Source organism: Telmatherina bonti, assembly GCF_933228915.1.
Source record: "Telmatherina bonti genome assembly, chromosome: 11".
Lineage (NCBI taxonomy): Eukaryota > Metazoa > Chordata > Actinopteri > Atheriniformes > Telmatherinidae > Telmatherina > Telmatherina bonti.
In genome coordinates this window covers 21,139,626-21,153,636 of record NC_136629.1, presented here as the reverse complement: position 1 = coordinate 21,153,636, position 14,011 = coordinate 21,139,626, and the positions used below count along the sequence as shown (strand labels likewise).

Genomic DNA, 14,011 nt, shown 5'->3' with positions numbered 1-14,011 from the left:
GCTGGGCTGAGATACCAGTCTGGTTACTTTAATCTTTGCATTAAACGGCTTTAACTCATGGACAGGCCAGAAGATGGAGGGGGAAAAAAAAGGGGGGTCTGATTAAAAAGAGGGTGAAGTCCAACCACACCTTAAAACAAAGTGTGATTTACAGTGAGCGGTGGAAGTATGTTGTTGGCAAAAAGGCTGTGTTTGGGATAAATGGGCTGAAAGATGCCAGGGGAGGAATTCTGTATGAATAGTAAGACAAATAATTGGTTGCAAGTAGTGCCTCGGGGACGCTGAAACGTGCCGGGACCTGCTGCAATATAAAGACGAGCCCTGCACCCGACCAGCTGTGCAGCACACAGGACTGCAGGAATGAGGGCACCATGAATGGCTTTCTCTGTGTGACAATAACAGCAGCCCTCAGCGCAGAGGGAATGGTCAGAGGTCCCTGCTCCGGACAGGCAGCGGTGAGTGTGTGCGAGCGCATGTGTACACTGAGAAATTACTCAGGAATGTGAGGACACATGCCAAAGACAAAGAATTTGAGTCGCATTCAAGGGAACCTTATTCTCCTCACCCTGTGAAGAAATATCACAACCCCATCAAAAGGCCTGGCTTGACAGTGACGCTGCATGGAACTAATGGAAGTCTTGTGCACTGGCTTAAGTCTGTCAGAGGACTGTAACTGATGAGACGAAATACTTATTCTTTCCCTGGATATAAATTTTCCTCTTACTGCAGGAGAGAAATCTAATAGCAGCAGATTAACCTTGAATTTTTTTTTTTATTCATTCATACCTTGAAGAGGTTTCCCATGCAGGGAAAATGTCTTTTCTGTCATCTGACACGGTCACTGACGTTTTAAACATTTATTTATAGAATTATATCTCAAAAATCTTTCCTTACATTTGAATCCACACATTCTTAATGCTCTATGCAGGTTTATTCCTAGCTTGAGAACACAGATACGCACGATGATGGCTACTCATGAACAAGAGAGGAATCTCACAACTTAATAAATACTTTACAAAAATAATGCAGGCTTTTTACAATGAAGAACCGCCTCAGATACACAAATGGCAAAGTTAAATTACAAGAGTAAATTAATGGAAATAAAAAAAATAAAAAAAAAGATCTGCATGCTAAATAAACAATAAGCTTACAAGATGACCTGGATGAGATGAAGTGAGGAAAGCCAGGCGACCCTGTTCATGTCCTGCTTTCTTCCAACACATTACTGAGGGATTTTATTGTTATCTTAGCAGGAGCCCCTCCAGATTCCCCGAAAATAAAGGCTCTAAATAGAGGCGATGTAAATAGACATCTTTAAAAAAATACATTTCCCTTTTAAGAATATGATGTCATTTCTCCCTTTTAGTGACCAAATCTGAGTTAAGCTGTGCAGCTAAATTAGTCCAGGCATATAAAAACAAAAGCGACGTAAGAAACACAAGAAAAAAAAAAGTTTTTGTGCCTGCTTTACATGAAGTCAGAAAAAAGAAGCTGCATGGTAGCATGCAAGAGTTCCGGCTGCATTAGATTTTTTTTTTTTTTTTGTTTGTTTGTTTTGGTTCAAATAAGTCTTTTTTTCAGAGGCTAAAAAAATATTTTTGAGGTTTTAGCTGAACTTTTCTCTCACATTGGGTTAGAATTCCCTGGCTTCCTCAAACTGTTTGTAGTAGTCCTCATCCTGAGGATTGTCCGGACACTTCTGGCCATTGTTCGGTGGCCTGGCCTGGTTGTAGCGGCTCCAGTCGCCTTTGCAGATGATCCAGGGCAGGATGTCCACCTTGTAGTGTAGGTCGGCCGAGAACTCGGTGCTGATGAGGTTGGGTGTGCCGGCGCCTTTGCCGCGAGTGATGAGCTTCATGTTGTCATCGTAGCAGCAATGCTGCGCAGCCAGCGTGGTGGACTCGAGGGTCAGCATGGAGCGGATGCAGTAGCGGGCCGTGGGCTTGTAGATCTCCAGCTTCTCTTTTGGGCCGCTGGCGTCTTTCCAGCGGAAATCTCTGCGCGTGGCGGGATCATGTACGTCGGCCGTGCTGTAAGCCACCTCAGTCGGGTAGGAGCAAGGGCAGCTGGGGAGATCATTGGCCACTTTGGTCATGTACTTCTTCAAGAAATCACTCTTGCAGTTCATCCAACGCTCACAGCTGTCCGTGTCTGGAAGAAATGACGACTCTATCAGATGCTGCGTCTCCTCTCAAGCACTCCCGAAAAGTAGAGGATGAAATCAGCAGCGTGACAGGAATATTTAAACATGAAGGTGTGTTTTTAACTGAGGTTATGAAAAACAGACAGAGAGACCGGCTAGCCTCGTTTCTCTGCTGCACATTTCTGTTGCTGCACAGCGGATTAACTGCCTTTAATAGTGCAATTATGTCTGAAAGAATAATAGTATGGAATACAAGAAGAGCAGACAAAATCTTACCAACGCCAAAGAGCTCTGTGGCATTAAACTCATTCGTTCCAGCTAACAGGCTCACTTCAGTAGCTGCCGTCTTGAAGGCATCTTCAATACCTTTAAAGAGATGAATGCACGGTGAAAGGAGGGAGAAATTATTAAAGAGCACAAATTCAAATCATAGACTTTGAGTCTTTTTTTTACAGCCAATAATAATGTGGATTTTTGTTTCTTTTATTGTACAGAGAAAAACAAAATATTACCTGGGCAGTTGGGCATATCACAAGTTCTGGACTCCGTGGCTGTGCAGGCGTAACCACAAGACCTGGTTCTCTTCTGGTTTCCATTCCCACAAGTGACACTGCATGCTGACCAGTTACTCCAGTCCCCTTCCCCATCCATGTAGTCTGGGATCAGAGAGAGAGAGACAGATCCTCAGCTCTGATGCGAACCACACACTGAACTTTACTCAGGCCCGCAGGCACGTCTCACTAACGCCGAACGAGGTTAAGACATGAAAAGGGAGATGGGGCAGCTCTCTCTGACTTTGCTCCTTAAAGTAGACGCCACAGAAGCTTCTCTACAGACACACACAATATGTTGCACATGCTTACACAATATTTTGGAACCAGCAAGTTCAAGGCAAAGGCCGCAGAGTGTGTTCAGTTAGCGAAGTGACTGCAAAACATTTGCCATATTCCAATGAAGCCACAGGGAATCATGCTTTACAAACAGAAATCTTCTGCACACCCCTGACAGAGTGGTAAAGGAAGCAGCTCAGCTGTTTATAAAAAATAAAAAAAAGCTATGTGAAATGGCAAGACATCCTCTCAACTCCAATTATCACTGAACATTTTGCTGTAATTTGTATTCACTACAATAGTTGCAGAGGGCTCACCTCGCTTTACCACCACCATCGCTTTACCACACACATGCACACACATCTTGAAAGCAGCACTCCATCAATGAGAAGAATTAATGTGGGCATTTTGGGATGGAAGTATTTCTGGAGAGGGTCCAAACCACCAAATACACCCCCTTGTTGCCATCTGCCCCTCATTATGAACATTTTGCATTAATACAAGTCACACAGCATCCTCTCCCCTACTTCTAATGCACATCATTGACGTATTAGCAGCTAAGATGAAAGTCAGAATACATAAAAACTTTGTATGCGGACCACCAACTGCATGAACCATCAGTGGATTGTGATGAATGATCTTTGCTGTTTGTCTACAAATATGATGATTAAGTTCTAAACTATGACCGTAATGATGTTAAAATGCATCCTTGTCCGTTAGTGTGGTATAAACTGCAGGAATACTTTGAATCTAACCACGGTGATAAGCCAGAAACATTCAACACGGGTTACGGTTTTACAGAACATATCAAATCTTCTTGCCAAACGTTGTAGTGCAAGTGAATAAAGTGACATTTTCCACAGCGCATGCATTCCTGTTCAGCCATATCGGTTTGGGCATGCTTCAACATGGGTCCCACTGTATGACAGTGAGCGTAAATTCTTTCACGGCAGATTTATCTGTGAGGTTACTTTTGGAGAGTTCAGTGCGAATTGCCCAACAGTCCTTCCGGCTCCACAACTGCGATTTAGCTTTGATGTTGTCAGGCGTGGAAACCGTAGCTAGCTCTGCAACACGGAGGAATTTATCTCATAAAAGAGTGTTAAGGGCTTCAATCAGGGGTTGCCAAAAGCCTCGCATGGGATGACTGCACTTATTATGGTGACAGCTTAAATCAGCAAATCTGCAAATTACAGATTTCGCATAAAACTGTGGCCATCTGGGGCTCAAATATGAGCCCACAGAGCCAGCAAAATACCCTGCATTGTGCCTTTAACTCCCGCCTGTCGCTCTTACCGTATTCAGTTTGAGCTTTGCTTCCCTTCCGGTCCCAGTCTGCCGGTGGCCTGAGGAAGTTGCTGTCCTCTGTTTTGCTCCTGTAGGAGCGATCGTGCTCCTCTGTTTGAAGAGTGGACGAAGAGGAGGAGGATGACGAAGTGTGGGGCCACCAGTTTCTCCAGTTCGGGGTGGCCCAGTTGGGTTTTCTTTCCTTCCGGAGGCCTTTCTCTGGTTCATGACCCTCCAGTCCATCCACCACTTCAATGGTTACCTGGTTTGAGAGAGAAGTCACATTAAACTCCATGTACATGTACGGCTTTAAACAGAAACAGAAAACTGGATGCTGTAAGGTGGCACTTTGTGTTTCCCCCTCCCCACCCTCCCCCCTTTCTGTCCTAACACATGTGCCTCCCAGATGAGGGGGGAACACCACCCCTGCTCCGCGGTCGCCCTCCCACCTCTCGGGCTCTCTCCACCTAAACACAAAGTTCAAAGGGCTACTCAGCCTCCTTCAGACCATGAAAGCCAGATGAATCCCAGGATCAAAGACACCCCCTCCTTCTCCTCTCTTGCTCCCACAGCCTCACGCCCTTGCTCAATTGCTTGCTTTGCTCTCTTCCCACATCTTGAGATGTTAATACACTTTGTTCGTGCTCAAATTTAGCAGTGATGCCCTCAGAAATGGAAAGACACCCCCCCCCTTGCTGGATTAGACAGGAGAATGATTTAAACATGGCAGCGGTTACTCAACCATCTGCATCACGGAGGGACTTATGGGCAAGGACTTGCCGCACATTTACATAAGCTGCCAACCATGTTCCTGCACATGGGTTAGTATCAAGGCATTAGCGGTTCGTCTCTGCCTGTCAGCGGTCATTCTGATTGGCGTGGTGTCTACGCTTCTACCCTGGGCTTTAATGGGAACCAGGAAGTGTGAAAACAGACAAGGGAGGAAAGAAAGGAGGAAGAGGGGGGAGAAAAAAAAGGGTGTACTGATGTGCACCAAGCTGTTCTCCATCTTCCTGCCTGCTCTTCCTGTCGTGCATGCTTGAGTAGCCATGTCTTAAGTGAGCCGGAGCATCAAAGTGGCACTGGCAGGTGCACGGACACACATGGTCACCTGTATGTTGGGATTCTGTCCATTGATATCGGCTTTGGAGAGGTCTGGGAAATTGTGCAGATCTAGGAGGAAAGCGCCGGGGCCATCCTTGTGTACGCTGCTGCCTTGTGCCCAAGGGAGGGTTGCAGGCTGATGGGCCAACCGGTGCTCTGGACCAGACCTCCGGTCTTCATGAGCCAGCTGGGCAGAAGAGCTACTTCTGGCATTTATGTTTTTCTGCTGAGGAGAGAAAAGAAGATAACGTTAATTTCACTGCTAATGCGTTTGTTTTTCCACGACGTTTGAATGTCTTTCTGAAATGTTTCGCCGTCTTCCTTGCGAATGCTCAAACAAAGACTCCTGTTTGTTGCTCGATGTTGAATGAGTCTGCACACTCAGCAACTTTAGATTGATCTCATGTGTTGACAGAGGTTCATGTGGCCATGACCTCTGTCGTAAATCCTTTGGACGGAGGACTCTTGACTGAGAGCCCAGAAAAAGAGCCACCGAAGCGGTGAAACAATCATGCTGTATTCTTTACGTCTGCCTGCTTACATTAAAACATAAAACTTCCTACAGCTTGTACTCAGATTACAATCCGCAGCCATACTATGTATTTTTCCGGTTCTAACTGACAAAATATACTGTTAGTTTACCGTAGTAATATGTTGTGGACATTTATAGCATGTTCTGGTGCTGGCTGCTAGAAGGGAGCTAATGTAAGATTGATGGTTTTCCTGCATGGAGCTATACAGAGACACCTAAGCAAACATTGCAAAATAATTACATCTGCTTCTTGAGGACATAAAAACATTTGGTCTTCTGACAGGGTGTTGTAAATCCATCCCAAAACGACATTTGAGGCATATGTCCTCTATCAGGTATGCACAGAAGGAACAATTATTCCTAAATTGGACAGACAGCCATAAGTAGTCAGCAATCATCCATTCTGGGGTGGCAGAAAATAAGATCAAACAAAAGCATCAATCATGCTCCTTGCTTTCTTTTTTCATGTCCCATTTCTTCCTCCCCAGTGTTTTTGTGGCCGGGAGGAGACCTGAGAATATGGAAGCATTCTGAATGGTTGCAGCGGCCAGTCACAGACAAAGTGTCAGCTCAGCCACATTGTGGTGGGCATAAAAGCCCCCAGTAGAGCTGTTTGTGTCCAGCCAAGGTGCACTCTGGGGCAATATAGGCGCTGTAAATGGAGCTGCCCAGCAAGGAAGGAGGGATTATAAATGTACATGTAACATGTATTCAGTGGCCGGGGAAGGAGGGGGTGACAGCAGCTGCACAGCTGCTTTACGCCATTCTTCATTCATAAGCAGAAACCAGATGGACATAATATGATGATTTAAAAGAATGCAAAAACGTTCACATCACATTTTCTAATGCAAGTTTATGCTGTAATTAAAATAATTACACAACCAGCCATCATTTTGGGGAAGAAGCATTGATGGTTTTGCAGCCACCAAAAAAAGAAAAGAAAAAGGAAGAGGTTTTAATGTCAATAAGAGGCCCAGATTATGTGAATTTATGTTCAGAATCATAATATTTGAAGGGGAAAATATTTACAAAAAGAGATTCCAGTTAAAACCACCAAGGCCTTGTTTCTGTAACCACTTAAAGCTAAGAGCTCTGTCCAGAGAAACATTTCAGGAGCACAATTTATGCATCAGCTATCTACTCTTTACACGAACATCACAAAGCTCTCTTTGCTTCTATCAGAAGCTTTTGGACTTTGAGATGCCCATGTGATAACTGTGCCTTTCAAGTTCCCAGTCTTCAGATTTCACTCAGTGGTTGTAACTGAGCTCCGCTGAGGGAGCGACCCCATCAGAACCCTCATTGGTTTAAACATAATGTAAACGCAAACATACAACAGGTGTCTCATACGGTGGGTGGGTTATAAATTTCGGTACTTTTTGACAGCAGAATACATAAGCACTACTTTTTTAACGCTAAAATTACTTTTTTTTTGTCTTCAGCCACCATTTGAAACAATGAACTTGCAGGAATTTCAGGGCCGCAGCAGATATGGTAAGATTAGGAACAACTGTCATTAAGGAAAAGTCCAGCAAAGTGAAGATGAAAGCAAAACAGCACTGCTAACTGCAGTTTTTCTGTGATTTCTCAGAATAAACTGATTGGCAGTGAAACTCACCCGCAGCAAGCAGATTATCCTGTAATATCCTCACATGCTAATCTCATCTTGATTTAGCCATGTGACATATTTGGCAGTGTGACACACAACAGATTAATCCTGAAACTAATTGAGCACATTTGAAGTATTCTGATTAATCCTGATGCAACTCTCACTCAATATGGGAGGTAACAGAGCTGAAGCCTGGAAACACACACAGTAGTTTTGTCAGTTTGGAGGCAAACATTGTTTGCAGAGCAGCAATAATCCAGTTTGATTTACGTTTCGGTGATGCATTAAAGACTAAAACAACCAGCGTTCCTTCTAGGAATCTCATGGATAAATGATTGCAGAAGTTGGTGTGACAATGTGGCATTCATATTAACTACAGTGTTTCTTTATTCCATCTTTTTTTATGTTATGCATCCAGACAGTGTTCAAATATTTAATAACCTCAAATTTTTAAAACACTGAAAGGTGTTTTTTTTTCCCCCACTGGAACAATTATATAAATTATTTCTGTTGTTTCTGCACTCATTAAATATTGAAGCAATCTGAACTGATAGGTTGAGATTGAATCTTTTTACTTATAAAATAATATTTTTGTTGGAAAAAATAACCAATTACCCAAAATGAAGCATAATAAAAAAAAGGAAAATTATTTATATACCTTGTAAGACAAATCTGCCCTATGAAAATAAGAAAAAATATGTTTTTCTTCTCATAAACATGAGTTCACCAAAAAGTTGTGTTTATTAAAGCAAACAAATTGAATGAAATGGAAAAAAAGATTAAATTTCATCAGAACGTTAGCAAACAGACAGATAAAAAAAAACAAAACAGGGAAATGCAGTTATTATGAGCGGCACAGACCAGTACCTTCCTGCTTTTCCACATGACTCTGACTGTTGTTTCACAGGCAATTTTAATAAGAAAAAGTACCTCGTTTTAATTTGTCCTCCTTTCCTAAACACAAGCCATACATTAGAACTGCACCAGAAAAAAACTCATTCAAATGTTAAATAATCAGTGTTGGCTTTGATGGTGGGCTGCTTTACGGTCCTTATCGCTCATCTAAGAGGAACATGCTTTAATTTGGAGATCAAAAGTGACACACTAGTCCTCAATTCATTTGGGGCCTCCCAGGATGCCACCCCCCCCCACTTCTAAAAGCCATGAATGAGCACTTGCACACACAAGCCACATCCCTCTCCCTCCTCCCAGTTTCTGCTCTTCTTTTCCCGCTTCCCCCTTTTTCACTTTGTGAGGAGCTCCTTAAAGGGCCATGACTCTATTTTCAATTGGGAGCAACTCAGGGGTCCCCCACCCCCCAGGGAGGCTTAGAGGAAATGAAGGCAGCCCACATTGTAACAGATGCTTTTCAGCAAAACACTTACGTGGGTGAAGGACAAAATCATCCTTTCTCTGTCACATCCCTCATATTGGGTGTGTGCAAATGTTTATGTGCCCAATTAAACTGAGAAAAAATAGTGGTATTAAGGTTCTCTTGAAATGTGAGGACATCAGTTTGCCTCAGGGTAGAAATTCATAAGTAATGTTGGGAAGTTACCACTTAATTTGCATTGTCACGGTGCCTGAATCTCCCTTCCTGAGCCAAAGCGCTTTTTTTATTCACTTCAGGTGCAGAGAGCTGCATCCTGACTTTTGTGTTTCTGTGAAAGCCATTTCAAACATGACACCTTGGGACGACAATACACACCCCGGGCTCTGACAAGCATGGCTGAAAGATGACATCACCGTCTTCAACAGACAGTGAAGCATATCTGAACATAGAGCTAAAAAGAGAGAAAACACCATCCAAGGCTTGTTTGTGGCTTCTTTGCTGGGAAGAATCTCGATGTAAATTTAGACAAATGACAAAGGGGGATATTGAAGCTGGGGTGAGACGTGCATTTTCTACTTTAAACTGTCAGGAGAAATTCCCTGCTGCTCCTCATCCTGCTCATCCAAATCAACTTTTGGCAGGGCGACAAATATTCCATAAATTCCTGAAATATTTCCTCAGCTTTGCATGGCCAAACATCCAAGAAAACACAGGCTTGCATATACTCAAGTCTGTCTACAGTGATGGCAGCAACAGTGGAGATAAGAAAAATGACCTTTGCCAAACTTTTTTTTAAAAGTAAAACATTCTTTCTATGCATTTCCCTTGAGTCCTAATAAGGCATTAATGATGAGACACCGTTCCAGTGAGGATACATGCCCATTTATCACTGGAAGCAGAAGAGAATTTAAGCAGTTTACTAAATATACACCAAAAAGCAGCAGAGGGATGCTTAATACTCTTTAAAAAAAAAAAAAAAAAAAAAAAGCCTATTGATCCCAGATCAATCTTAATCCTCCGACCATGATTTTAGGCTCTGCTGTGTGTGTGTGTGTGCTCGATGTAGATGTTGAAGTGGTCAGTTAAACCATTACTCGTCTAAAGGAGTGTCATGTGGACAAAAGTATCCCATGTGACATTTCATGCTTTAACTTGGATCACAGCTCTTTGAGTTTGCATTGAAAGCTGTGGCGTGAACATGTTGCTGATCTGTTTATGTGTCACAGCATAGATCAGCAGGAGCTAAAACATGTTAAAGATTGATCTGGAAGAGAGCGAAGGTCAGGATGATGCCAGGCGGGTCTCCAGACACCCCAGGCAGGAAAAGACCACCTTCAGCCATGACCCTCCTTAATTTATCAAGTAAGCACTTGGATGAACATAGATGAGCCCATGATGACAGAGAAACGCCTGCAGCTCAGTTTTAACCCCCTATAATATAGGGAGGTGTGTCTGATGTCTGTGTTTTGGGGGGGCTGATCCATAATCCTGGATCTTCTTCCCTTTTGCTGGCTCACCACCATCTTCAGGAACTACTTCCACGTGAATGACAAGTCACAAACCCTCCCCAACGCCCCCACCTGGGGTAGATATGGCGTGTTTCCTTTAACTGAGCAACTGGGTCACATGAGCATCTTATCTTAGACATCTTAAACATCCCATTTTTTAATCAAACTCCCAAGAAATCTCCCCCTGACAGCCAGCAGCTGAGCTCCAAACTCACCTCTGAACGTGTCGTGTCCTGATCCAGGCTCACAGTTAGGTTTCCTTGAGGCAGCGGATTGCTCCGCAGCACCGTGATGTGCAAAGTGAGCAGCAGGAGTCCCAGGAGCAGCAGCAGCTCTGCCGCCAGCCGCACCATCCTCTTCACGCGCGCGCTCTTCGGAGCGAGCGCCGTGGCCGGAGCTGCGGCTCCGCCTCCTCCCGGTGCAGGGACTCCAATCTCCGGATCCGCCGGGGACGAGGAGCCGCAACACCACTTCGAAGCCACTTCGGGAATCAGAATTACAAAAATGAGGGGAAATGGAACCAGTGGGGGGAAGATGGCTGTCAGATATTTAAAAAAAAAAAAAAAAAGTAATTTAAGTTAATTTGAATCCAGTGTTTGTTTTATTTTCTTTGTAAACGTTTGGATTGTCTTAAAAATGAATGTTCTTTTCATGTATATTCAAATAGTTTGATTTAAGTTAATTCATACAGGGGGGGCTGATCCAGCGCGCAACATTCACACTTTCCGCTCTTGTTGCGCCTCTTCACAGCTCCAAGCTGCAGGAAAGTTGCATCTGCGTGGCTCCCCGCCACATTCCCAGCCTCCTGCCACAACTTTCCCACTTCCACTTCATCCGCTAACACGCATTTCTTGCTTTGTCCACATTCTTATCGACCTAATCCGGCGCATTATCCAGCCGCACTGCTTTTTCAGGTAAAAGTGAACTGCAGGTAACAAAAAAACAAACAAAAAAACAACAACAAACAAAAAGCCCAAACAAAACAAACTAAGTAAATCTTCAGAGGTGGTACTTAACCCTCTGGTTCAGTATTCATCCATTGCTGCGGACTGTGGGTCCACAGAAATGAAGACGCTGGCTGGCGCGCGCCTGCAGGAGGAAACGAGTCTAACCATATCAAACTACGTCTCAGACACACGCTGCTCTTGTTTTGTGCTCTTGAGGTGGTTTTATACCAAACGCCCCTGTCAGGGGCCCTCCCCCGGATTAACTCTTTCGTCCCTTTCAGCCTCCTCACCAACCTGAAGCCTGTTGACGGTTTTAAAGTCAAATACTTGTTTTGGAGGATGAAGAGGAGCGCGCACCAAAGTTATAGTGCTCCTTCCACAGTAGATGGGAGTGTTTCATAATAAGATTTTTAAAAAAAACAAAAAAAAAACAACGTAAGATTTAATTAAAAAAAACAACAAAACTAATTGATCACTAGTTATACAAAACAATTCAACAACTACATGTATGCGCAATATTTGGACCCCCGGCTCATGGTGGTCCCTGGAAGCCTCACTGGATGCGTTGCAGAGGAAAAGGCTCTTGTGTGCCTTCCAGGAGGTCTGTCTCTCCTGTTGAGGTGTGTACAGCAACGGCCCCATCAGTCTGCCTGTAAAACGGATTGTGCTGTTACACTTCAGTTGAGCAAGACAAATGGTCCTTAATGTGATTAGTCGATGTGAGACATTTTATTGTCCTCTTCAAAGGACAGGCTGCTGTGTCAAATTATGCACCAAGCAGGGATGCTGCTGCCTTAGCTGGATGACAGTTCACCGGTTCCTGGCAGCCCATCTCCTCTGATGGAGCCCTAAACATTCATTTATAACAGAAGTGGGTCAAAAGTTGTGGATTGTTATATGTAAAAAAAAAAAAAAAAAAAAAAAGCCAGGGTTTAATAGTATAAAGAAAATGAGTTATAGATATTAAATGTATTTAAGATGAGGCTCATTTTTCCTCTCAATTATGCAAAAGAAAAGTAAAAGAAAGTAAAAAGCTTCAATTTTTTTTAAATTTATGAAACATCCTGCCACCTTGGCCTACTTATTTATGCCCTGACAAGTACAAGCTCCCCACCACCACCCATCTTCAGTCTCACTCCAAGCAGAGCACAGCTGTCCAAACCATGTAAATCTGTGCTTTGTCTGCTTCACTTCAAAACCCTCTTCAGAATAGAAAAATCACTGTCCAAATAGAAAACAGAGTACAGCGAGGACGGCTTGCCTGCTTTGGACACACTGGTGGACATCAAAGGCGTAGCAGAGGATCCCCCTTCAGAATAGCAGCTACATGCCATTCCAATAAGTGCAGTGTATTTGGATCTGCAGTTCAAAAGAGGCTGGTGCAGGCAAGGGAGGTCTCTGGGGGGGCTTACCAATAGTAGTCTGGCTGCACAGATGTTTTGAATGCCAGCGTGGACCATTTGCTGCTTCAGCTGCAGCTGAAGGCAGTTACAAGTGACTGGGAGGAAGTTTGGAGAGATTCATGCTTCCCACCTTGCCTGACTGTCATCTGTGTTATCTGTCACGTTGCCTCAGAGGTCTGTTTTGAAACGGACACTTCGGAGGTAGGCTGTCATTTACCATGAATGCTAATGAGGCGTTAGCTTTCATAATCCATGATAATCAATGAAAGGGAGGAAAAATGTTTTAACTTGAAATCAACAATATAATGTTTAACTATTATGGAATTTATTTCTCAAAATGAATTCAGAAATATTAAAAACAACAACAACAACAACAACAAAAAAAGTAGAACAAGATGTTTCTTGCTGTTCAACTGTGTAAAAAATACCACTAAGTTTTAGCAAGTTCAAGTCTGCTTTTCTCTCGGTTGTCACAGGGGAGTTTAGGATGTGAACGCTTTACATCTGTGACTCACTGCTCTGATGTTTAAGAATAAATTCCACGTTTTTCAGTTCCCTTCTCGGCACATCTGCTTTCTGCTGCAAACCCACAACGAGTTTAACAATGCTTACATTTGGACTAAAGGTGAAAATAAACAAAAAATTAATAGCAGACATCCGGAATATCTTAGTGCACCCTGATGCAACATATGAGTCCAACTTCCAGCCCCTCCTCCGCATCTTTATGGACCACCATTAGTATGATGTCACAGATTTAATGATTAAAGAAGCTGTTTCTTATTGTTTCTGCCTATAGGAGCCAGATGTGAAGTATTCACTTACAGAACAAAGCAGTCCAGTATAGTTTGTTTTCCTTATTTGTAGTTTTTTTTGCAACATCTAAGTAAGATAAACTACTAAAATACTTTCTGAATATCAAATTGTCAAATTTTTTTCTTTATTATATCTTGTAAAATGTTGTTGCCATGTTGTTTATTGAGAAAAAAAGGCACAAACATGGTCACATCCTGAGGGAAAACAAGTGTGGACTAGAACCAGCCTGACAGATTGCGAAAACACATATCATCCGTCCATAATCCTTCCTGCGTTAATCAAATGATTACCCTACACCGCGAGAATTTAAGGTTCAGAGCTAATTGCTAGGTTAGGTTTCTGTTGGCTCAGGTGCTGAATACTCTGCATGCTTACCTTCACAACTGTTACGCAGGCTGTGTGTGAAAAAGAACAGCAGGTCTTTAAAACATCAACAATTAAGCTGTTTAGACTGGGTAAGTATGAGCAGTCTTGCCGCAAAACAAGCTGTGACACCTTTTTT

At 43.1% G+C, this 14,011-nt stretch overlaps 1 protein-coding gene across 1 annotated transcript; it reads right to left on the bottom strand.

The window, feature by feature from the left end:
* Window positions 1-1,633: 1,633 nt before the first annotated feature.
* ism1 (isthmin 1) lies at window positions 1,634-10,816 on the bottom strand (the record flags this gene model as incomplete). The annotated part of the gene is made up of 6 exons (XM_079248594.1): window positions 10,562-10,816; window positions 5,372-5,590; window positions 4,270-4,522; window positions 2,656-2,799; window positions 2,420-2,509; window positions 1,634-2,151 (listed from the first exon to the last, which is right to left on the bottom strand). Exons 1-6 carry the CDS (start codon window positions 10,697-10,699, stop codon window positions 1,634-1,636), a joined length of 1,362 nt encoding a protein of 453 aa, XP_079104720.1. The 5' UTR covers window positions 10,700-10,816.
* Between the last annotated feature and the right edge of the window lie 3,195 nt (window positions 10,817-14,011).